The sequence below is a fragment of the Agelaius tricolor genome, unplaced genomic scaffold, assembly GCF_023055355.1.
Source record: "Agelaius tricolor isolate 1412-34295 unplaced genomic scaffold, bAgeTri1.0.p SCAF_26, whole genome shotgun sequence".
NCBI classification, from domain to species: Eukaryota; Metazoa; Chordata; class Aves; order Passeriformes; family Icteridae; genus Agelaius; species Agelaius tricolor.
In genome coordinates this window covers 1,123,931-1,148,977 of record NW_027269286.1, presented here as the reverse complement: position 1 = coordinate 1,148,977, position 25,047 = coordinate 1,123,931, and the positions used below count along the sequence as shown (strand labels likewise).

General features: G+C 38.4%; 1 protein-coding gene across 4 annotated transcripts in view; it reads left to right on the top strand.

Annotated features, from left to right (window-relative positions):
• CCDC169 (coiled-coil domain containing 169) overlaps positions 1-25,047 on the top strand; it is a 65,601-nt gene that overhangs the window by 14,361 nt on the left and 26,193 nt on the right. For 2 of the 4 annotated variants that reach the window (XM_071448344.1, XM_071448341.1), the window contains exons 5-7: positions 6,281-6,379; positions 6,580-6,633; positions 22,791-22,846. In XM_071448344.1, the coding sequence (XP_071304445.1) occupies positions 6,281-6,379; positions 6,580-6,633; positions 22,791-22,846 (209 nt within the window). Of the gene's footprint in view, positions 1-6,280; positions 6,380-6,579; positions 6,634-9,959; positions 10,037-13,358; positions 16,429-22,790; positions 22,847-25,047 lie in introns of those variants that run through there. The other 2 variants (XM_071448342.1, XM_071448343.1) reach the window with 2 other exon arrangements.

The following is a 25,047-nucleotide window of genomic DNA, read 5'->3' as shown; positions in this document are numbered from 1 at the left end:
GAAAACCAATAGGAAGTTGGTAAGAAAAATCCAAGAAGTGTGCCTGAAATCCTGCCTTTGCTTCAGAAATAGACATGACCTTTCAGCCTTTTTCCCTTTTTCCATCTACTTCCATGAAAATATTTGTATTTCTGACTCATTGACAGCCTGGCTTCAAAAACTGTGTCAGCACTAGTTAAGTATGATGGTGGCAAGGGTATTCTCAGGCTCTGAGATATGAGAATTCAAGTCTTGGGGAAGCAGAGGACTAAAATGTAACTCAACTACTTTATTTTTGGGTTAAATTTTAGGCTGTTAGATAGAAGAGGCTTTCTTCCCCAGGTAATATGAGTAGAACATCCTTGCCAGGTTGTACTCTGTTAGAGGGATGACGACTGGAAAGCTTTGTATTGATACTCCATGAAGGCTTTCAGCAGCAAACCAGGCAGCTCAATTCAGCTTGGTCAAATGGGCAGTCACAACAGCAACAGCTCAGATGCCTCCCTGTTATTTGACAAAAGCAGATGTGAGGAATGTAAGACATTGCATAGACTGCTTTATTAGCACTAAGATGTTAAATTCTGCCTGAAGTGCAGTTCCAACTCCAGTCCTACTTTGATTTTGGGCTTCACTTCTCAGTCTGTAAATTTTGAATATTTTATAGCTTTCTTATTTCACAAGGGATTTGTAATCGTGGGTTTATTACAATTTATGAGGTAGGTTTATTACAATTTATGAGGTAACTGTACTCTCAGTCACATTATCAACCTATTTCCGTCTGCTTGCTCATCAAAAGCAGTGTAGTGCACAGTTTGTTTGCTTGCATTTGGATAACATCCTTGCTCCAGAGCTGAATGAATGCCCAGGCATCTGCAGTGGACCAGCTGCATTGGCAGCAAAAAATAGACAGTGCTTCTGAAAGGACTAATGAAAAAAGATCTAAAAGTAGTTTACTTTGTAAGTGAAAGAACTCAAAGAAATTAGATGAGTACCATCACTGAGGAGATACCAAATTGCTCTGTTGTAAGTAACAGCTGCAACACCAAGTCTTGTTGTCTTATATAACAATGATGGACAATCTAGTAAAGAAATAAATAGTGTGTTGTGGAATTACATAGAACAAATCTGGAGAGCAGCATGAACTTTTGTATTTACTGTATTTGAGCTTACTGTGGTGATACAAAATATGTAGTAGGTGGTACAAAAGATTTTGTACAAAATATTCTGTCATGTGGTTATAATCTTTAATGTGCACTAAGGTCAAGAAGGAAAAAAAAATTCGTTTCCTAGTTCAACAGTGCTGAGATCTTCTCTGTCTTGTTTAATTCTGTAGAGACACTGATGTTTGAAATGAAATAGCACATGACCCTAGTGGAATTAAGCCAAATCTTCTCTTTAATCTGCAGCTTACTTTTTCTCCTTGAATTGGCCAACATTGCCTGAATTGACTGTAGGAGCCTTCTGTATTTGGACAAAGATTTTATCTGCATCCAAGGCACTTCTGCTTTAATTAGGAAAAAAACCTGCAACTACTCCTCAGTTCTTTTCATGTCTCCAGTACGCCTGTTGTAACAGATTAAAGTTAATAATGGTTGAATCAGGGGCAAAATACTCCTCAAAGATACAACTCTTCTGTATCTCTTTTTTTTTCTTTTGAACAATGGGAGGGGTTATTCTCTCTTGCTATGTTTTAAAAGTACTGTGCCTTTCGCCATGCTCCTGCAAAATCTTGATTGTAATAGAAATTCTCCCTAGGGAAATCTTCAGGAAACCCAGAATTTTTTAAATGAAAAATAAAATTTGGAACCAAAAAGTAACATGTTATGCAGAAAATTATGCAAAAGAATAAAAGTTGCAATAATCTGCAGATGCTAGAAAAGACTGGAGACTTAAAACAGGCAGATGTAATTTTTTTACCAGCAGCAAGCATTCATAAACTCTCTGAGAAATAAACCATATATGGATACTGGCCTTCTGGATCTGAGACTAGCATGATAAAAAGGGAAAAAAATAAAAATTCCCATGGAAAAAAAAACGGAAAAATATTTGGAGAATTGTTATCTTGGTTCAGTGTTTACCAGGAAAATCTGGTAAACAAAGGCCTAGCAAAGCATTAAGATCATGAGAAGAAATAAATTATTATCAAGGGATTGGTCAAGTAATCAGTATAGAAAGGAAAGGATTCATCTGTTTTGACTAAGGAGGTGCTTGTGTTAGAAATAGAAAAAAAAAAAATTCCAAACCGGATACTTATTTTACACAGGGGACCTGAGCAAACAAATGGAAGAACCTGACTGTCCAGGAATGTAATAGCATTGATAGCAAAAACATGGAGGGATAACAAGTACTAAAGGTACAGACTTGCCAGGAAAGAACAAAACAGAGATAGATGTGGTATGTAGCAGATGTGAGAGACTTTGACAATAATGTTGATTCTTTCTTCGTCAGCTATTGGGATGAATTAATCTTGAGAATGGGTTGGAAAACAAAGTTTAGTCACAATAGTACTTGGAAATAATATTGAAATGTACATTGAACAATATGAATCTCTTACATATTTTTCTTTTATGGTAATAAAAAAAAATACTTTGCTTTTCCATATGTAGCTGTCTACCCCTTCGCTAGGTCTTTTAATTCCTACTGTAGGCAGTTAAGGTCTTATTAATACAGTCAACTAAGTAAAGAGATTTGTATCTAGATTTATTTAGTTGGCATCTTCAGTGGAATAATTGTGTAAGCAAAGAGTTTTGAAGATGTTTCAGTGCACAGTCGCCCATTACTGCTCCAGGAGGATGTGTCTTGTGTAACCCATGTGTCATATCAGTCACACATGAATGTCTTGGACTCTCTAGAGCAATTCAAATGGAACTGAGCTGAGCTCTTTAGCTGCTTAGCTGAGTGAATCACTGCACATCATTGATTGTCTTCACTCTGACTCTTAGTAGGAGTTCAGTTCACATTTGCACACTCAAATGTAGATACCCTTACCTCAGACTCAATCCATCCAGTCAAATATATATATATATAAATATCATCGTTCGATGGATGAATTTGAATGTAATATTATTAGACTACTGACAGAAATTGTATTGTATGCTAGACTTGTAAATGAGGACTAAAAAGAAGTGCTAATAATGATGAGACACAAAACTCAATGGATAATTAACACATTTTATCAGAAAATAATAGATAAAAGAGACACAATGCTATTTATATTTTTAAGATCTACCAGAACATTGCAGAAAAGCCAGTCAAAAAACTTGTCAGATTAAGTGCTCATGAATTCATTCACTTTAAACTAAACATGTACATATTGCCTAAGTTTTAAGTAAAGGCAGAAACAATAAAATGCAGGAAAGGAAAAAATAGGTAATGTCAGCAAGTGCTTGGAAGAAGAAATGACAATAACCAAAACCTAAGGAAAACTCAAAGAGCTGTATATGCTTGAAATGAGGCAAATGGGTAATCCATATCTCAGGATTCTGAAAGAACTAGCTTGTCACATCACTAATATGATAGCAAGGGGTTCTAATAAACGTGAACATTGTGTGCACTGGAGAAAAGCACATTTTTCTGTTTAAAGAGAGGAATAGTTGTTGTAAAATGAAATTGAAATATGGATTTATTAAAAGGGGCTCATGGTGGGAAAACCTGTTGACATTCTGTGATAAAACAATATATTTGTTGTCACAATAAATACAGTAATCTTGTTCACTGTGACCTCTGATAAAGATATCATGTCGCATGGGAAGTGACTGATTAATTTGGAGAAAATGAAAATGAATAGATTTGTTAGAGGAGTAAAGAGCTGGCAAATGGAACATGATAGCAGTGATTAGTGAAGGAGTCTGCTGGGAGAGTACAAGCAGAGGTCTTCCAGGACCAGGTTTAAGATGAACCTTAATATTTAATGCATGACCTTGATACAGACAGTAGAATTAGATTGTGATATCTCTCTCCTGAAACCAATTACATAATATAATTGGGATCTGGATGTGGTTTAGAAAAAGAAAGACAGTGAAGACTAGATTATTAAAAATGTGAGTAAAATTTAATAGTGTAGGCCCAAAGGATTTAGAAAAGAGTAAAGAAATTATGTTATGAATTGAGAACTGATACAACTGCAGAGGAGCATCTAGGTATTCTAGCTGATGCCTTGTTGACTGTGAGCCATTATTGTGCAGCTGTGCAAAAGGAAAATGCAATCCTAAAATTTATATAGGTAAAGAAGCATCACTGATTGTTCAAGGCAATGAGATGGCTTTTGGAGTACTGCATAATGTAGGCCAGTTCTGTTCTCTAGCCATAAGAAGGTTGAGCGCCAGCCTGGTGTACAAAGGGATTACTAGGATGAAAGGACAGCCTAGTGTGTGAAAGATAATTTCTGCAAATTCAGCTTAATCATCCTCATAAAATGAATGTGGAAAAAAGATGCTCATGTCTTCGGTATATACATGCTGGGGAGAAACAGCAGGGAGGAAGAAGAACAGTTATTTAAAACACATTTAAATACAAGAACAAACAGGTGTAAACCAACCTTGAATAATAATAGAATAATGGAATGGTTTCAGTTGGAAGGGACCTTAAAGACCTATTAATTCCAACCCCCATGCCATGGACAGGGACACCTTACACCAGATTGTTTTCCTCAGAGTCCCATCCAACCCTGAAGACCTCCAGAGATGGGGCATACACAACTTCTCTGGGCAACCTGTACCTGTGCCTCACCAACCTCACAGTAAAAAATGTCATCCTAATAGCTAATCTAAACCTGTTCTCTTGCAGTTTAAAGCCATTACCCCTTGTCCTGTCACTACGTACCTTTGTAAAAAGTCTCTCTCTGGCTCTCTTGTAGGCTCTCTTCAGGTACTGGAAGGTGCTGTAAGGTCTCCCCAGAGCCTTCTCTTGTCCAGACTGAACAACCCCAAATATCTCAGCCTGTCTTCATAGGAGAGGTGCTCCAGCCCTGTGATTTTTGTGGTCCTTCTTTGGTCCTTCTCTGCTGCAACAAGTCCAGATCCTTATCTTGGGAACCCCAGAGTTGGATGGAGTACTCCAGGTGGGGTCTCAAGAGAGCAGAGCAGAGGAGGGAAATCACTTCCCTCAGCCTGTTCACCACTTGTGATACAGCCCAGGAAACTGTTGGCTTTCTGGACTGCAAGCCACATTGCCAGATCATGCCAAGATTTTCATCTACCAACATCCCAAGTCCTCCTTCTTAAGACTGCTCTCAAGCCATTCTCTGGAGAGGATGCATTCTCCCTAGACATTCTATTACCACTAACGTACCTATAGAAGCTTTCCTTGTTGCCCTTGACATCCCTGTCTGTGTTTAATTCTGTCAGGGCTGTAGCTTTCCTAAACTGATCCCTGACTGTTCAAACAATCCCTGTATTCCTCCCAGACTACCAGTCTACATTTCTAGGCTTCCTCAAAGCTCTCTAGGCTTTCTCTAGGCTTCCTCTAGGCTTCCTTTGTGTGTTTGAATTTGTTCAGGAGCTACTTGTTTATCCACACAGGCCTCCTGGTATGTTTGCCCAAATTCCTCTTTATTGTAATGCAGTGTTCCTGAATTTGGAGGACAAAACTCATATAATTATGTCTCTACTGGATGGAATGGATCAAATTATGAGTGGGATTATGAAAAGCAACTCTCTGTATTAGTAGTAGAAGAGGACCTGCTTGGGTCCTCCCAAGTGTGGGTGTGTGTTTTAGTTCCATTACACAACAAGCAAAGATTTGGCCAGTGCCAGTAACCAAAAATGGACTCTACTGGTGTTACTCATTCCTATTGTAGACAATGTAGATGGCTGCACACACCACAAAGTATTGCTTTCTAGCCAAATTGGTATGACTTACCTTTGATGTCCCATGTGGTTCTTCAACCAGCTCAGCAGCTCTCTCAGAAAGCAGTTTGAAAATGGATGTCCTGGTAAGATGTGAAAACTTCTTCCTACTAAAAAAGAGCCATCAGAGGGAATTTTGCTTAGAGCAAAGGAGCAATTCTGACTGGTTACCACAAGGTGAATTTGCTTAAGATGCCAAGGAGCAGCAGCATGGAATATGTACCTATGTCATTTTAACACAGTGGAAATGTGTAATGCATAGCTGGTAGCTGGAGCATGTGGTTAATTGCTTTTGCCTCTGCAGTGTGCCAGCTAGAACCATGAAAAAAAAAATGCACAGGAACCAAAGAGAATGACAAACATCATAATGCTTGAAGAATAAGGACTATGGTGATGTCATCTTTATAGAGAATGGAAATAGATGTAAAACATTGTTTTATTTACCATAATCACAGGGTTCCTTAAAGGAGATTCTTAAACAGCTAGAAGAAGAGAAGAAAATTCTCCAGAACCAGCTAAAGGACTATGAACTTAGACTGGAACAAGAAGCAAAGGTTTGTAATCACTCTATCCCTCTAGACTGTAAAAGCTGCTATGTTGTGTGGCAAACAGATTGTGTGTGGAACACACAATAGAATGGTTCCAAAAAAATCTGTCACTAAAAAAAGGCTCTGCTGTATATCTGAATCTTCTGTATGATTCAGATTTTAAAATTTGTTCTTAATGATGAGCCTATATCTCATTTTAACTGTAGGCTTACCACAAAGTTAATGATGAGCGGCGCTTGTACCTCTCAGAGATCTTACAGGTAAGAAACATGTGTGACTCAGTAACTTTCGTGCTTTTCTGATAAAAACAGTATCTGTAATGCCATTAGATTGGCGTGTTTTATTACTTCATTTGTGTACCAAATACCTTACAAAAGCTGATTTTCAAAAAATTTAAGAGCCATAAATTGAAAGATCATACAGTTTATTTATTTTAAATACTTTTTTTGCTTTTGTATCGATTGGAGTTTCAGTGTTCCCTAGCATAGTAAAGTGCCCATAACTGAGAAAACTGAAGCAATTTTCTGATGCTTGGCCATCCATTAGTCACAAGACTGCTGTGCAGTTCAACAGAACAGAAGCGAATTGTCAGCAGTAGTGACAGCCACCTTAAGTAGTAATTCCTCCTTTTCATATGTCTCCTTTTTTCTTTTAAAGATAAACTATCCAACCAGTTCAGAATTAAATACAGCATATATTTCCGTTAACTTTATAAAGCAGGGATAAAACACCTTGCTTTGGTGAAATCACAGGTCAAATTTTATTGATGCAAATTATGTAATACATGAAATTTAATACTACAAACTGGAGAAACCTGTAAAGAAATCTGTAAAGATTTATAGTACTTATTATTCTAGGAAAGCTCTAAATTCCTAAATAATTTAAAAGTAATAGCTTAGTGTGATATTCAAGAATTGCTGCCACCGAGTCCCTTTCATAGCTAACTGGGGTAAAAGCCTGTAATTAGCATGTGTTTGCACAGTAGGCAACTGATTCCCTTACATGGTTCATTGCTACTTTGGGAAATCTAAAAGAATTGCTTAAATGAACTTTCCAGCATGAAACCAAGAAAAAGCCTGGGAAATGCTCATGATAACTGTTAATATTTTTACATTAGCCATAAAACTGAGAACTTCTGGAGGAAGAAAGGAAATAAAAGCAGATTTTATTACTGAACATGCTAGCAAGAGGAGTGCCTATGTTCAGCTCCCTATAAAAACACTTAAATATGCGTAAGACACCATTTGAAGTGAGGTATATGCATTGGCATGTGGCTTAGTGAGGCACTGGGATCTAGAATTTTGCCATCAACACTCAAGGTAGTTAGTACATTATATTTTCAGCCGTTAACTATTTACTCTCATGATTTCAGTATCATATGAGAGCAAAATAGTCATCCTCAGATTAATATTCCTATCTTTAGTTCTCTAAACATCAAATAGCCATTCTAAAGTAGTTGTAGAGGAATCCTCTGTAATCCATGAAGAAAGAATCATGTGCAAAGTATCACATCTGTTTTAGGTCAAGATGAAATTCATTTCCCTGGGGACTTTTCTGTCCATCCTCCTGAGCTCTAAGCAGAGTGTGAGTAGTTTAGATCAAACATTGCTGATCTGAGCAGGGCAGTCACCCCACATCCCAGCTGCTGTGGGCAGTTTTGAGCACCTCAATCTAAGAAGGGTATCCAACTACGTGAGTGTGTCCCAGGGAGGGTTAGCAGTGTGGTCTGGCCTCAAGGGCAGGATTTATGAGAAGCAGCTGAGGTCACTTGGTTGGTTCAGCTGGGATGAGAGAAGGCAGAGGGGTGACCACATTGCTGAGCAGTGACCTCACCCCACACTACACCTTCCTCCAGAGGGGCAGAGGAAGGGAAGGTGCTGATCTCTTCTCCATGGTGACCAATGATAGCACATGAAGAAAGGGAATGAAGCTGCATCAGGGGAAGTGCAGATTGAACATAAGGAAAAGGGTCTTCATTGAAAGGGTGGTCAATCACTGGATCACAGTCCCCAGGGAATTGGTCATAGCACTAAGACTTCAAGGAGCAACTGGATGACACTCTTTGATTTTAGGTAGTCCTGTGAGGAGCAGGAAGCTGGAATTGATGATCTTTATGAGACCCTTCCAACTTGGGATTCCAACTATGATTCTGTGGTTTACTGTTGATTTCAAAAGGATCAGTGGTTTATATGTTCCCTTCAGGTTTTTTTCTGCCATGACTTTGATTTAACTTTTATATTATTTTAAAATCTGTACTGTATATGTTAAAATCTGTATGTGTTAAAATCTGCCTTCTCTTTTAACAGTCCACTTTAACAATAGAGGCAGAAGTAGATGTACATTCAGTACAGACTCTTTCAACTGTACTAAAATATCAATGTTCTAGAGTAATATTGCACAGTAGTATTGGCTGCTGTTGAGTTAGAAGGATTTACCCATAGGCTAACAATTTCCTTACCTTGCACAGTAAATATACCACAAGGTATTGCTGTCCTGTGACAACAGTGTATCCTAGTGACACTCTCTTATTGACAGTGAATAGATACAGTGTTCTTCTAAGCCTTTGTTTTATCTCATTATGTTTGTAATTTTTTTTATAGCTGACAGTAAGAAAAAAAAATCATAGTATAGAAGTTTTTTACTGGTAGGTATTAAAAAATACCAGGTGGTGAAAAGCCAGCAGGTTTTTCCTGCTTTGTTTTGGATTCCTCCTGAAGCCTGTGGCAGAAGCAGAAGATAAAGATGTTTCTGAGAAGCCATTTATTTTATTTACCTTTTTATTACTGAGTGCATTTCTGCCTTTTTTTAAAAATTATTTACAGAATATATTTATCTTCTGAGGGCTTTTGATGTTTGTCTTATCTGGCCCATAAGGATGCAGTCAGTTTTAAATGATAGTTTTAAAAGAAATAAAAAAATTTCACAATCTTGAAAGCTCATGCTAGAGGCAATGGTTTCTGGTGTATTCTTGTTTGCTTTTTTTGTTTTGTTTTTAGTCTGGAAAAGCATTGGTTTAGGATTTGGAGTCCACAGATGTCAAAGGCACTCTCTGCTGGTGTTCAGAAATTGGTTTGAGAGCAAAGCAAAGAAGAGCTATAGTGGTTCTTTATAAAGGCCATTCTTTCAGGCCAGATTTTTGCCACAAACTGTTGCAAGCAGAGTGGCATCTGACTTTTGACTGGGATTTCTTTTCAGAAAAGGCCCAAGATTATAGATAGCTACAGCTGGAAAGCTGCTTGTACAGCAATGGCTAATTTTACTTGGGATAGGCCTGGAGTAAACTGTACCAGCAAAAACGGTGCTATGGATAATAATCATATATACAGGCACTCTGTATTCATATAAATTACAAAAACAGTGAAGGCAACCTTGGCATTGCTGTTGCCTCGTGTGTCACAGAATCACATCTGCTCAGATATGATAATATGATAAATTAAACTAGCCATTATCTTTAATACTGGAGTTCCTCAATTACAAAAATTTCTTGCCTTCAATAAAGTAAATCCGTGCAAATCCCATTTACGTCTGTAACTGTGATTGGGGTTAGGATTTAACTTGTTTTGTAAAAATTTGGCTATTATTGCAGACCTCAGCTAAACCGAAAATTTTTGAAAGGAAAAAAACAGATGCTCTGACTGGCAAGGGAGAAAAACAGATACTGAGGTAAATTTCCTTTATATTCCTGTTTACTGGTTGATTATTTGTTGCTAAGTACTGTTTTGAACAATGCAACTTTCTGTTCATGTTAAATATCATAGCATAAGCCCACTGACAAAGTATTACTCAACATATTTTTTCATATTGCTTTTCATCAATTTTATTTATCACAAATGTTGAAAATAGATATGTTTAAATCATTGTTTAAGAGACTTCTGTTTAGTTATATGGTTTAGAAATATAAATTTGAAAAAGTCCACCTGCTCTGAGATACATAAAAATAAAATTAATTTCTGATTGCAATACTTGTGGGTAAGCTTGATATTTGAGGAGATTTATTTTTTAACTGAATTGAATATGTTAAGAATATAAAGTGTCAAGAATATAGGGAGCATATATGAAAAATTTGTTGGACCCAGTCACCTGCCTCCAGTGGCCATAAACAGATGCTTACAAAAGTGTGGAAGCAAGCAGATATAATACTTAATTTTGAAACTCTCCCAAATAATTTATATTTGGAAACTTCCTAAGATAGTATGGTTTCTATGTATTTAGTGTCTCACAGTGAATACTCTTCCACAAACCCACTTACCTATATTATTAAAGTGAGCATACACAATATATATTGGAATAATCTAAAAATGTAATGAGTAAATTATAAACATGATATTGTGTTGACCTATTTGCTTACCAGCCTTTTCCTTTCATTCTGTATAAGCACAGAATCACAGGATTTCATAAATTGGAATAGTGGATCTTCATGTTCCTGGAGAGTATATTAGTAGAATATGAATTTATGCAGTACAATATGAATTCAGTTCTATAACTGAAGTTTTTCAATACATAAAAAGCACTGTGTGGGTTTGAAGTGCCCCATATGCCACTGTATCACTTTTGACCTCAGTGATATTTAACATGGTTCCTATGGAGAAGGTCAGAAAGCTAGAACCAGGAGGATTCACTGCCTCTGCAGTGAGATTAAATATCATCAGCCAGATACGGAGGTTTGCTGAGGGTTAGCGCTGATCTGTGATCATGGTGGGGTTTTTTACAATCTATTTTAGCAGACCATTACTTACCCTACTGTTATATTACAGTGTGGTTTTGTAATTTTCTTTATATCAAACAAAAGAAAATAAAGTGTAAAAGAAAATAAAGTGTCCTCTAACTGCTGGTCTCAGAAGATGTATGGTATAACAAAATATCCTGTTTCAATCCATTTTCCCTAAGAGGACTTTTTTTTACTTTTCAATGTTCTTTAAACATATGAAGATAATTTTTCATCCTTTAAATTGTCCTTAGAATATAAGAGCCTAGTTTTCAGATGATTGACTGTTATAGCCAGTGACTTAGAACTTTCAGGACAAACTTCAATGCTTGCTGGCAACATGAATGTAAGAGTGGGGATTTGGCATAGTTTGTGTTTTAAAAAAATACCAGAATATAAGTATGCACCTCATGAACATCACAAGGTGACTATAGCCATTGTTATATTATTCCTTTTTAATTATGTTTTGGTTTATAGCCTGGGGGTTGTTTGTTCAAGCTGACATTAATGAGAAATAATTTCATTAAAATAAGAGAAGATGTGCATGTTCTTGAGAGTAATTTGAACATTTTCTGTCTAGAGTTCTTATCTCACCTTTGTTGCCCTTTTACAAAATATCTGCATTGGAATTCAAACCATACTAAGAAACTGCCTAATGATTGTTTTAACTATAGGAACAGGTACAGAAAGCCCAACCTGTGTATTAAACGAACACTGAAAACATATTTGTGTAGTAGTTGTGAACACGAATGTGGATTCTTTGCTTTTTTTTGCTAAGGTTGGGATTAAATGTGTGAGATGGTATAGAGATCAGTGCCTGTCAGCACAGAAAATCAAAAATTCTCAGGATCCAGAGTTCCAGCAACTAATTGTTGATGCATTCAGTTTCCTTGCCATCCAAAACAGAAGCAAGTTCAGCAGAGGTCCTTTTTGAGGTTATTACAGGACAAGAAGATAGGCTAGCTGACAGCTGGGAAGAACAGGGATGTCTTGATGGCTCATATATCTGATGCGATTTGAGCAGCCAATTTATTGTCATTCTGACCCCTGCTGTTACACTGAGATTTATGCTGGGGCTTATTAGCTGAATTTCAACACTGCACTGCTACAATTACCTGGCTTCTAAGTCTGTAAGTCTAGCTGGTTTTGAGTGGAAGAGGTTTTGCTGCCTGCAGAATTCCACACAGGCATTTTCTGCTATGTTCAGCTGTAAAGTGATCTACAGTTTAATCAATTGATTTTGAGCAATCAACTGATTTGAATTTGAATAATTGATTATCAAGCACACTGGGGCCTTGGATTGTGATCTTCCAACTCTGAGTCGAAGTACCTCTGTATCTGTATGGGCACATTTCTCCCTCCAAGACCAAGACTGCTTGCAAGAGCTGGAACAAAACATGTTCAATCCCAAGAAGACTAGTGAGCTCTAGGTTTGACTTTGTTCCCTCTTTCCCCACAAGTCTGAAACTTGCACAGATACCATCACTTCTATCACATATCTGGGTATCATTACAAATATAACAGTGTGATGTTGTGATATATTTTCCTTCAAAATGTCTTTGCTTGAGAAAGACACTGAAGCTCTGTATATTGTTGTTAGTATGTAAAGTACTGACTTTCCTCTGCAGTAATGAACAGGAAGAGAAGCAAAGGGACATTGTATAGGAGCAGAAAGGCAGGCTTCTTATTCAGGAGAATGACCATTCTAGACTGAGAAAGCATCATTCTTTCCCTGGAGATTTCTTTACATTCCCACAGATTTCTTAGAAGATCAAGATGAAGCTCTAGCTGGTTTCATGTAGATGGTGTATGTATCCGTGATGAGTACCACTTCAAAAGTCTGCTGGCAGCATCTCCTGCAGGCATTTCTGGTGATCATGGGTTCAAGAGCTTGGCTTTCCAGAGTGGAATACCTGCAGAGAACTGTAACTACACCTACAGGAAGTGTTTTCCCCTTTTCTGGTGGGAATTCTTTAACTGATGAAAATGTCTCTGTAGCCAGTTATCACTCTCCTAGTGCCAATATTTAGTATTCTGTTCATGTTCTCCAAATGACATCACTTAGGTAACAGGAATCATGAGATGAAGATTGCATTTGCAGAATAATTAGATTCTCTGCTAACCTGCGAACCTAGAAATATACTTGTTTTTTCCTTTCTCAGGTTTATTAATTCACAGTAGTAATCAGATATGCAAATATAGAAAGCATGCACATTTTTAGCTGTTAAAACATACAGGCAATGTGACATTTGCTGACTAACTTCACCCATTTTATTTCAGAGGAAGACAGAGTGTTCCAGGAAACCCGAAGATGGTTAATCCTCAAAAACGATCAATTAAAAAGACTGTAGGAGTGAACCAGCTTCCACAGCTAAAGCACTGATTTAATATTAATGCCAAGAACTTCCAGTCACTTTTTAAAAAATTTAATTTGGCTGAAAGTTTCTAAATTGAAAATGAAAGTATTTGTGTCTTATTGCAATGCCAGACCCCAATGTCTTCTTGGCTGCCCTAGTCTAAGTGTTCCTCTGTCTAATGGAATTGCTCTTCTAGTGGCCTCTTTGCACTGGTGACTTCTGACCCTTTCCATTCTGCTTCACATCAGTGATTCTGAAGATGTTGGAAAACTTGGAGAATATTTAATGTCTTATACACCGTGTAGATCCTTGAACTATGCAGCCATGGAAAACAAACAAGCCTCTAGCATTTTTGACCTCTCAATCCAAGACGAGATAACCTGGAGTGTTGTCTAAATATAACTTTTTTTAAAAGCTGGCTTGCCACAGATCCCATGTTGACTACCACTTTCTGTCTGCATGGTTTAGAAGCACAGCACCATTTCCAGCTGCTTTAGGCTCTAGTAATGGATAGAAATGACAGAAAAATTGGGCACTTTTTATTAAGTACTCTTCAGAGCCTATCTTGTGGAATGTTGTTTCTTTTAAACACTATATATGTTCTATACGGAAACACATATCCCGATATTGGTATGTTGCTCTTTGAAATTTGAATTCTCAGATGAACCCTTGTATCCACAGTCTTGGGGTCATAAAAATCTCTGTCTTCTTTGGTGACATTGATCCTTGTACTTTTTGGATCCAAAATAGTGCCAGTCTTAAAAGTCATCTCTTCAGTGAAAGTAGAACTACTTTGTCTCTTCATTCTTAAGTATGCAATTATTGTTGCAGTTTTATTACCTACATTTTAGTTATTAAATTCAGCAAAATTTTTTCAAGTGGCAATGGGAAAAATGTTTTGGTAATGAAGCTTCAGTCCTCTGGGTTACATCTTAAAAGCTCTTGGCAGAGCAAATGTGGTTGCTTGACTGCCCTTTATTATTTTAAGAGCATTCCTAACTCTTTGCAATAAGGTTTTTTCCCTCTTTAAGAGCAGTACTAATAGTTCCTTATTACTGGCAGCATTAAAGTGACACTGTAATTAACTCATAATAAACAACAAACCAATGGTGTCATTCTGAAATGCAGAAAGCAAACACCTGCAGTATGGTACAGCATATTCAGTATGGAAGTCCTTGGTTTTTTTTCTCTTACATAGTATGAAATTCATTACAGATATTTGTCATGTTACCATGATGCACATGGTATTGTTCTTTCATAAGCAGGTTGGTCTGCCTGGCCGGTTTTTTCCTGACAGCATAGCACAGCTGGTTAGGTTAGCACTCTTTTGTTTGTGTTTTTCACGTGAAAAATTTCCAAATGTTTGTTGTGCTGGCGTTTGTCACTGTGGTGAAGGAGAGGGGAAAAATCACCATAATGGCTCTATTGGCATAAAAGATAAGGGACATCTGCAGTAGTAAAGAAGATCCAGTTCTTGGATTCATGCAGCAAGCAATTCCTGTCTCTTAATCAAATGTTAGTGCACTCAAGTCTGGTCTGTGTAGCACCTCAGAATAACTGGAAAAACTGCACAATTATGACAGAACATTTTTTCACAACAGGAGATTTGGATGCTTCCCTCAAGGATATTCCTCACTGAGGACTTGAAAAGAGACTTTTTTTGAAGCCTTAAAAGAGACATTTATTGGTACAGGAATGACCTGGGAGAAGAGCAGACTATGTCCTATTTAGTCCCTGTTTCACCTTGCCAAGAACAATTTGATTTGATTTGGGATTCAAAATGCAGTAGTATGATAATTAGTTGCTAAAATGTGCTGTTTGACCATTCTAATTGTATGTCCAGCTGTAATCTTTGTTGGGCAAAATGGTTATAGTTCAACACTCATACTCTTTTAATTACTTGGCATTTCATTTTCTTCCTGGTTTTCTGAAAATAAGGACAAACCTGATAACTAAATTTGACTACTCCAATTTCTTTGCAACAGCAAAAAGAGAGTTGTTGGTTTCAAAAGTGTAGGTCTCTTTGGATCAAAATAAATCTTTTACATTTCTAGCTTTCCCAAAACATGTAGGAATTTTTTGTTTGATTTGATGGGGTTGGATGAATGAGTGTTTTGAAATTCCTGGATTTATCTTGTGGGGCTTTTCTTACTGTTTTGTTGTCCTGTGAAAGGCATTTTTTTAACATTTGCAAAAATGAACAGTTAGACGGTTTTATGTAATATCTTCAATATGATTATTTCAGCACATTTAGGATTAATTAATCCTTCAAATACTTCATAGTATGCAGTATTATTTTAGGCCTAGAAGACAGAATCAGGTTTATTTAAAGTAGATATGGGAATGTAGTGATGTCTGGTTTTCCCCTGATTTCACAACAGGGTGATGTTTTGTAATGCTGCCAACCATTGTGCCAACCACGATAAAGTCGGCCTCCTCTTAAGTCTCTGTGCATCATACATGACACTGAAACCAAAAATGGGAAACTGGATTGCTGGCAGTTGTGGTCAGTGATTGAATGGAGCTAAACATCAGAGGAAGACAGGATCAGAGGTGAACGTTTGAGTCTGGCCAAACTTCTTCCTAAAGTGTAGAATGTACTTGATACTCCAGATATACTGATTGTAGTGTGTAAGTGGCTTTAATTGATGGACTGGGAAATTTGGTATCCTTACTTGGCACTTGAGAGTATGCTGCCTTTACATGGTTACTCATGCAATTCCATTAATTTCAGATGAGTCATGATTTTGAGGTAACTAAGGCATTTTAAGTATTTATTTACCCCATAGTGTTTCTGGAAAATATAAATTTAAAATCTCAAATGCTGGTAAGCACACATTTCTTATTTCCAAAAAAAACCCCTTTCTTTTATTGTTTTAGAGTCTCATGATTAAAAATGGTATTGAGTCGTGATATCTGTTTTTAATTAATCAGTTTAGCAGCAGTGTACTCTTCTATGATGGAATAAAACTAAAATGTTTATTGGACAGGCATTGACTGTCTGGCTGATTATTATGTAATTATGCAGCATAACCACAGGCTGCAGAGAACTGGGGTGATAGGCTTCCTCATGTTCAGGATATCATTAATAATAAGCACGATATTTTGTTGCCTAAATACTTTGTTTAATGGGTTCTCTGTATTTAAACTGACTAGGTGGTACAGTTGACAGTTTCCCTGATTCCTATGATATTCTATCTCTACTGGCAAAGATGAAGTGCATCATTTAGGCTTAATACATTTCCAGTAGAGGAGGATGCTGTGCAGGCCTTTTTACAAATGTCATGCAGACACAGTAGCAAGCAAATAAAATTAATAAATCAGCAAGTCAACCTCTGTGATATTAGCTTCTGCTGGTTTTGCCAGACTGGTCTCAAACATGACATGTACTTTGAACTAACTCTAGCTGGAAGCAGATATAATGTGCATGGACTAAAATTATAGCTTATTGCCACAGTTTTATAATTTTACACACAGGTGTCACACTACTGGCAGACAGCTCTAGATTGGATAATGAGGCTTTTCAAAGGTGGCAGTACCTTATTTACTTGGCAGATAAGTTTAACCCTCTCTTCCAAAAATCCAAACATTGGATTTAGTTCCTTATAGGTTACATCTTAGAATTCAGTTTTCCTGCACTTCACTGATCTTTGTCCTAAACTACCAAATAAGAACCATGTAGAGATCAAATGAGTTTCTCACGTCTACAAGAATAGCATGCTGATGGAGCCAGGTTTTGCCTGTGGTTCTGGGAGCAGCTCAATGCACCACCCCACAGAAAGGGCTCTCACTGGCTCCATTTCTAGGCTGGTAAAGTTCCTATGCTCTGTTCCCATGTAACTTCTTGCCCCTCCCTTTGTTTCCTGGGAGAAGATGAATTCTGCTTCAGGATCCCATCTGTAATTTGGGGAGAACGGTATGTTTCTGGTGCTGAGAAGTAACAAAAAGATACATACACTGGTGCTGGAGGGAAGCCAGCTGGTAAAACCACAATGAATCTAAGTAAGCCTGACCTAAATCAAATGGGTTTTCTTTTGTCCTACAATGAAGATGGATAATGTTGGTGCTCTGTTGGTGCAGAAACAGCTGTGGCTGCTGCATCTTACTGAAGAGATTTACCAGTAAAGACTGATGTCGGGGTATTTCCTGATGAACACAAGCCAGTGTGACTCAGCAGTGACACCAGTTGCTGTGCATGTCTTGTCAGAGGAAAAAATGTCAGCTCTGTAAAGAGAAGGACCCCATGTGAGATCCAGGACTGGCCTCACTCCCACACCACCCTGCAACAGGCGCTTCCCCCTGCATCTGTCTGATCCCTCATCACAACAACAAGTGTCCTGTGTGGAATCTGCTCAGGAATTGTGTGGTGTAACAGAGCAATGCAGGCTGGGGACCAGAAAAATTGGGCACAGCTGAAGGGTTATTTTCGGGGAAGGATGAAGCAACAAGGCTGTGCATGCTTGACTCATCCTGTGCTGATTAGGAATAGGTTACTGAGAAATCTTTTAAAAAGATGAAAAGAAGGAAAAGTAACCTGGGAATAATGTGTCCCAGTTTGCAGCTTAAAAGCCATACATCTAAATCTGAGCTAATCACTGTATACTCAATGAGTAGTCAATGGGGAATAAAACAAAACCAAAACAGACACCTTCAGAGTGCAGCTCCTCTCATTCTTATAGAGATGCTTAAAATGGATCCACATCAACTGGATTTCTTTCCCCTGACTGGAAAGAGAATAGAGGATGCCAAATTCAGAATAACCTGTCCAGCATGTAGAAAGGTAAGCTGAACCCTCTTCTTGTAATTTTTTTTCTATTTTTCTTGCTCTGGCTAGGGACAGTGACACCCAAGATTAGTAGAGAATCTCAGCCAAGAAGTAATACTGAGCTGCAATTTGACTCTCCTTTGGGCTGATCTTTTTGTCTCACAGCAGCCCAGCACTCAACAGAGGACCTGTTCTTTAGGCATTGAATTTACAAGGCTCAGAGATCTATTCTCATGTTGCATCAGTACTTACAAGGACAAATTACCTTTCTTTTTTATCTTCCCTTTGAGTACATTTGGCAAGCTCCATGTTCTTTTGAAATCAAACCAACAAGCTACTGCATTATGCTAAAAAGCCGTCCTAAAGCCTGTAGACCTCCAATATACAGGTGGGAAAATACAGCCCATAGATCAATCTGCTAGAGACTTTAGGAGAAAATTTGATGCAATTGTGATAGGAATCAGTAACCCGGAGATCAATCCTTTTTTGTGTGTTCCTGTCTCTTAAAAAGCTGAGCTAAGGATTTACTGATGACATGTCAAATTATTGCCTGGGCAAATGTGTTCTTGGAGGATTAAAATAGTTTGCAATTCCTGCCAGGCCTGCAATGGCTGACAGCATAATTTCATTAGTATAATACATTCCTAGGGCAAGAATAATTTGTCCAAATACACTTAAAATGTTTGGATGAAATAATCTACCTTGCCTGAGGCTGCCATCAGAAAGCACTTATCAGGCCAGACCTTCAGTCTCATCAACACCTGTGCAGGTGGCTGCTCCTGTGCCATGGCTCAGAGAGGTGTGAGAGCCCCATATCCTTCACTGGCTGGAGAGGAGAGGAATGGAGGACCATTTAGTTCTGAATTTTTTACTCCAGACATCTGAAGCAAAGCACCAATCCTGAAACCATACTGTGTTGTGCTGTGCTCATTGCTGCCTTGGCTAATATTGTATCAATATCTCCAGAGGCTGGAGTTTCTGGGTGTACCCACAGACATGCTGAGCAGGAAAAGGAATAGGAGTTCCTCACAATCCAAATCAACAAAAAGCTTGAAGGAGATAGAAGAAATCTCTTTCCAGCCTGATCAAAATTAGAAACCAACAAACATTATAAAACCACACTGAGTTCCTTGGCTGTGCATTGATGCTTCAGTCATTCTGGGCTGGGCCTGACCCTGGTTCCCTGATCCCCAGCTCCACTTGCAGGCAATTGTCCTGCCCCAGCCTTGGCTGACCCTGTCCCCAGGGAGATGCCCCTGGTGCTCTGTCCCCAGTTTGTACTGCTCCTGGTGGGGGCAGTGGGATGGTCCCTGCCCTGCCCTGCTTGCCAAGGAATCCCCTGCAGCTCCCAGCCCCCAGTTCCAGGGGTCACTGGCTGCCACCCATCCTGTCAGATTTGCACTCTTTGGTGGTGCTGACATAAATAACAATTCGCTGACTGCAGGAGTGATTTACTTTAAGCACTTTAGCACCTGCTGTTGCTCATTACAGGATTATCATGCCCCAGATTGTTCCTGGCAGCCCAGGGTTTACAGTGTTACCACATGGCACGTGTGTAAGAGTTACCTTACAGGGGTGGTGGGTTCATGCACTTGCTCTGTCCTCTCCATGACCCTACTTCATGCTAAGATCTCTCATGTAACTGGAAGCCACAGGTTTTAGGCATGTGACAATCAGAAAAAAAAATCAACAATTAACTCAACATGAAGGCTTTTAATGGTAGATACCGGCATCTGACAGTATCTCATGGTTCAGGATAGCAGCCCATTCTCCACTGTTGACTCATTTTGTCACTGTGTGGATATCATTGCAATTAGCCTTGCCTGAGAAGGATAAGAAGGATACAAAGATGGAGCTTGTACTAAAGGCTCTGCTGACATCTGGCATTTCACACTGTTCTCCTGGGTTGGCATTCAGTGGGGGAAGTTATAATAGTTTTTAGGGCACATCTTCCAAAATTCTTGGCAAAAATAGCTGTCTCACTCCTCCTGGTAATCTCCTCTGCCTACTTAATTGCTTAAATTGCTGGTTCTTCTGTTTTCTGATATCTGCAACACATCCTTTCTCACTGTAGCATTTCACAGTGCTGTAGATTTAGAGCTTCAACTTGTTTTGTTAAAATTGGTCACCTGCAGCCTAAGCCATAGAAGAGTTCCATTATTATTTTCTGGCCTGGTAACCATGTGTATCCTACTGCCAGCACCAGCCACAGTGGTGCCTGGTATGTCCTCTGAACTGTCTGTCCTCTCTCCTCTCACCATCAAAACTTTCACTGGAAGTTACTTTAATTGTACTGCTTAGGATGGCTTTATGGACAACCATCACTTAAGAGCAGTGCCCATGGCATTTCCAAGTAGGAAAGACGGAACAGTCTGTGCCCAAAGATACAGAAAATGGGGAAAAGAACATGCTAACACTACAGAGAACAAAGCACCCTGCAGCTTTCTCAGCCATTGCTGTGATGAGGTGCAACAACAAAATAACCCGACCAGCAACAAAAAATCCCCAACCCAAAATGACCCCCCCTAAAATCTAAATAATAGGTTTATGTAGTGAAAGACAGAACTGGTCTATACAAGTTTTGAGTTGTTTTGAGGAAAAGGTTCAGCATGACTATAAAAACATTGTAGAATCAAAATTCATATAAACTTCAAGTTTAAATAAGCATTGCTGCAAAGTGGGGGAGAGGAGGAAGGTTACCCTATAAAAGCCTTTGGAATGTTTACTTAAGAAATACCTTTGAGGAACTCTTTTAAATCAAAAGTGGTGCTTAGAGGCAAGGGATATACTTCTGATACAGAACAAAAGACATTCGCTGAGGCCATAATTTCTTTACTTGTAAAGATAAAGTTTAACAAGTTTAATGGACTGGTAATATTCTTATATAAAGAAAAAAAAGAGATATTCTAAAGTAAACCTGCATGCTTTTGGCATTCTTTTTGAGTCATGGAGTGTAAGCATAGCTGAGGTACTTGCCCTATATAACATAGTGAAGATGGCCTAAGAGCATCTAGTAGAATTCTGGACCCCTAAAAAACGGTCCAGATAGCATAGAATATGTTTTATGCTAAGAGCCAGATTTTTAAAGGACTTTGTAGAGTAGATTCAAAGAGGGCCTGAATTATATAGGACTGACAAGTTATTTTCTAAAGGGGAATGTACTGCTGACACTCTGTATGTTGCATGGGAAAAGTTAAAAAATTGTAGTACTCAGATGCTGAATGGGGGGATGTACTCAGATGGGAAAAGTTAAAACTTGCAGTACTCAGATGCTGAATGGGAGGAAGCATAAGCCAGCCAGCCAGTAGTCCAGGACAATGAACAGGAATGGTGGGGAGCTCCTGTCAACTCTGCTTTATCTTATCCAAACCAAGTGAGGAGAGCTTCCATTTCAGTTATTTGCCACTTCACGATGACATGCAACTTAACCAGAAAATTCTGCACTGTGCTCCATTTCAGCACTCTCAAACGTCCTTGGAACAGTTTAACCTTTGGAGGGTTTCTTGTTACTGGAGTTTTCTACAGAGCAGAAATGAATGCAACACTGATGTAATTGTGTGTACATTGCATCACACATGCTTTTCACAGTCAATCAGAATTCTCTGATGTTTGACAAACAGAAAAAACTCTGCTGAAATGGTTAAACAGGTCATTAGTTGCCTTTTTTTTTCAAATATTATTTCACATTTTGAAATGGATGTATATAAAAACACTGAGAGTAATCTTAATCAAGGGAAAGAAAAAGGTTTCCTTATTAAGGAATGCTGAAGAGATTTTGTGTGACCTTTTCACCCACTCAAATCAACAGGCAAATCAACATTTCGATTATGCACGTCTCCATGAGTGATGCTCTTACCAGTTTAGTTATTTCACTTTGTTGTTGCCCAAGAATCATTATTTTAAATATAACAGGTCAGTCTCCTTCTTCTATTTCTTCACTGACCTTAAACATAACTGATATTTAAGAGCCTGAAGTTGTGATTTTGACAATTTTAACAAAGCAGTGATATCAAAAGTCTTTTGTCTATGAGCTGATTAGTCAGGCTGGTGACTCTTGATAAGTTCAGGCTTCTTCAGTGAGAGTAGAAATACCAGAAGATTTTCTCTCCAGGAATGACACTGTTATCAAATAAGCATTTTGTATTTGTATACATCTTGTCCTGCATTTTTAAACCCAGGCTGTGCAGGAAGCATTAACGGTGGCAATGTCTAAAGTTATTTTGTGGCATCTGACTCTTAGCTGGGTAGTGGAAACACAAACCAGAGAAATGCAAATTGTTTTCAAGGAAAATTGCTTGGTTTTCCCACTTGATTTATCTCCTTGATTTTTGGTAGAAAAGGTAGGAAATTGAAGTTGGTCTAGACAACACGTGCATGCAGCTTTTCTGGAATAAAGACATTATTTAATATCAGGGAAAAAAATAAATAAAAAAAAGAAAATATACTGCTAGATGTTGATGATTATTTTTCTAAAATATGTATTTTATTTTCAGAATGGAAACATCAGTGGAAAGTACTTTGTACCAAAGGTTTTTAATGACTTTTAATGACTCATATTTATGAATCTTGGTTTTCTCTTTGATTTTTCAGGTAGAAGGCCCTGTCTCAGCTGCTGGAAGCAGTGTTTTTGGCATGGAGAAATCCAGGTATTGCTTTCTGAGATTAACTATTACCAATGGAATCACGCTTGGTAGGGAGTGACTGTACAGCCTGTCTGCCCATTTGGATGAGATGTGCATTCCATGGGAAAACTTGCAGCTAGTGTATGGAAAACCACAAAAATCTGCAATACCTGTAGTTTTGTTCTCAGGTGACAGTTACCTAACTGGAAGAGAATTTTCTTGGGTTCATAAAAGGAGGGGTTTCATTCTTGTTGCTGTATTGTACCTTTAACTATTGGCTAACACTTCAGGCTGGTGGGTAGAAATTGCCGGTAAGCTGCAAAGCTCCGTGGATGACATCCCATTCATCTGGGCTGGGCTCTTGGGAAAACATTCTTAAAAGGAGAAGTGGTTGAGCTAAGAATAGATGATTACTTCTAAATTTGCTTTCTAAGGGCCATTAAGTAATCAAATGAGCTCCTGTGATTGGGAGGAAAGCTCAGTAAACCGACATAGTGCTGGGTCAGCATGTGTACTAGTGAGCACACAGGAGGGAGCTTTGCATGGCTGAGTGGAAAGTTTCCAGTGATAGCCATGACCTGTTCTCTTCAGAATAAAGGATTTCATTAGGTGAATATTGAACAGCCCTTACTTTGGTCTACACCACCTCCCAAGGTCACCCTGCAGGTGGTGACCCAGCCTAGATGTCTGTAATTCAAATAGGAGACAGCAAAACAACCCAGTATATGGAGGTACTTATCTTTAAGGCTTCATTTTATTTAGACAGTTCTGAATATGGAATGATGTTATAATTAGGACACTCGGCTGGGCTGTAGGAGATGATGATGATACAGTGACTCAATTTCTCACTTGTCTGTGGGATAACAACTGTTTCCTGTGGGCGTTGTAAGCACTATAATTCTGTCATGTTATGGAGGTGTTTCCAGCTCAACGTGACAAGCATTGCCGGTTAAACCTGTAAGAGTCCTCTAACTCAGAAAAATGGAACAAGAAAATTTAATGAATGGTGGAAATTGTGCATGCTTATATTTTTCATACACCAAAAAACAAAAGGGATTATTTGGGTTTATTGGCTGGCCACCCAGAAAGATGTAATACCCAGATTTCTGCAGTGCCTAGTTTCCTGCAGGCTGCTCAGATCATGGACTGCTTCTGCAGCATAGCAGAGCCCTGATCCTGATTCTTTGTGACAGCCACTTCCACCAGTCTAGACCAAGTGAGTGTGAGAAATCATGGCAAGTTAATAATGTTTTTCATCCTCTCTTCCTGAAGGCTAAATGTCTTCTCTGTAGGGACAAGGATCCTCCAAAGGGTGAAACAGAGCAGCCCACATTTGCAGTCAAAAGGACAGCCACAAGTAGAAACACATAGTCTCTTCTGCAGAGTGCCATGGGCATTACTTTGAATTAATGATTTCAAAATCTGTCACGTTCTGCTTCAGAAACTGATGGAGGAAAGGGCCCTTTTATCTTCCTTTCTTTACTGGCAAAAGAACTGGACAAAATCTGCTATTTTGTCCTGGCTGAGACTGGTACAGAACATCCCTTATGACTGAATCATTGCCAAACACCCTTGGTGTTAGAGACATGAGCCTGAATGAAACTGTCAACTGTACTGGGAATGTTTTCAGTTCCCTCCTCATCTCTGATCCACTTTCTCCATACCTTTTCAAGGAAAGAAATAGGGTATTTGGCTTAGGTTTTGGATTTTGTCCAGGTAGATGTAGAGATGGAAACCCCTTCTTACTGCCAAAGTGAGAGAGATACACAAAAAATACAGAGAACACTTGTATGTTAAAACTGATTGGGAGCAAATGGAGAATGATGATAATAATAATAATAATAATAATAATAATAATAATAATAATAATAATAATATGTAAAGTGACTTCACTCTCTTAGTGTTTCTTAAAGTGTGAGTTTATGGCTTATAACTTAGCTGTAGCTGATTTCACTTTGAATTCTTCAGGCTTCTCAATCTAAGCACAGAGATCCACCCACAAGAAACAGCTTGCAGACTCAGACCTTTAGCTGGAAGAGTTGGCTGACTTATGTCAATCAGCCTGCCAGTATATTCTCTCCCTACTCCCTTCCTAAAATAGCAGTAGCTAGTTGAAAATTTGTTTTCATGGGGGTGGGGAGGTGATAGGAATAATAAAATGCATTCATAAGCCTGGTTGTGCATCATCCTGTGTATATTAGCCATTCACATGTGGTGCATGGCTC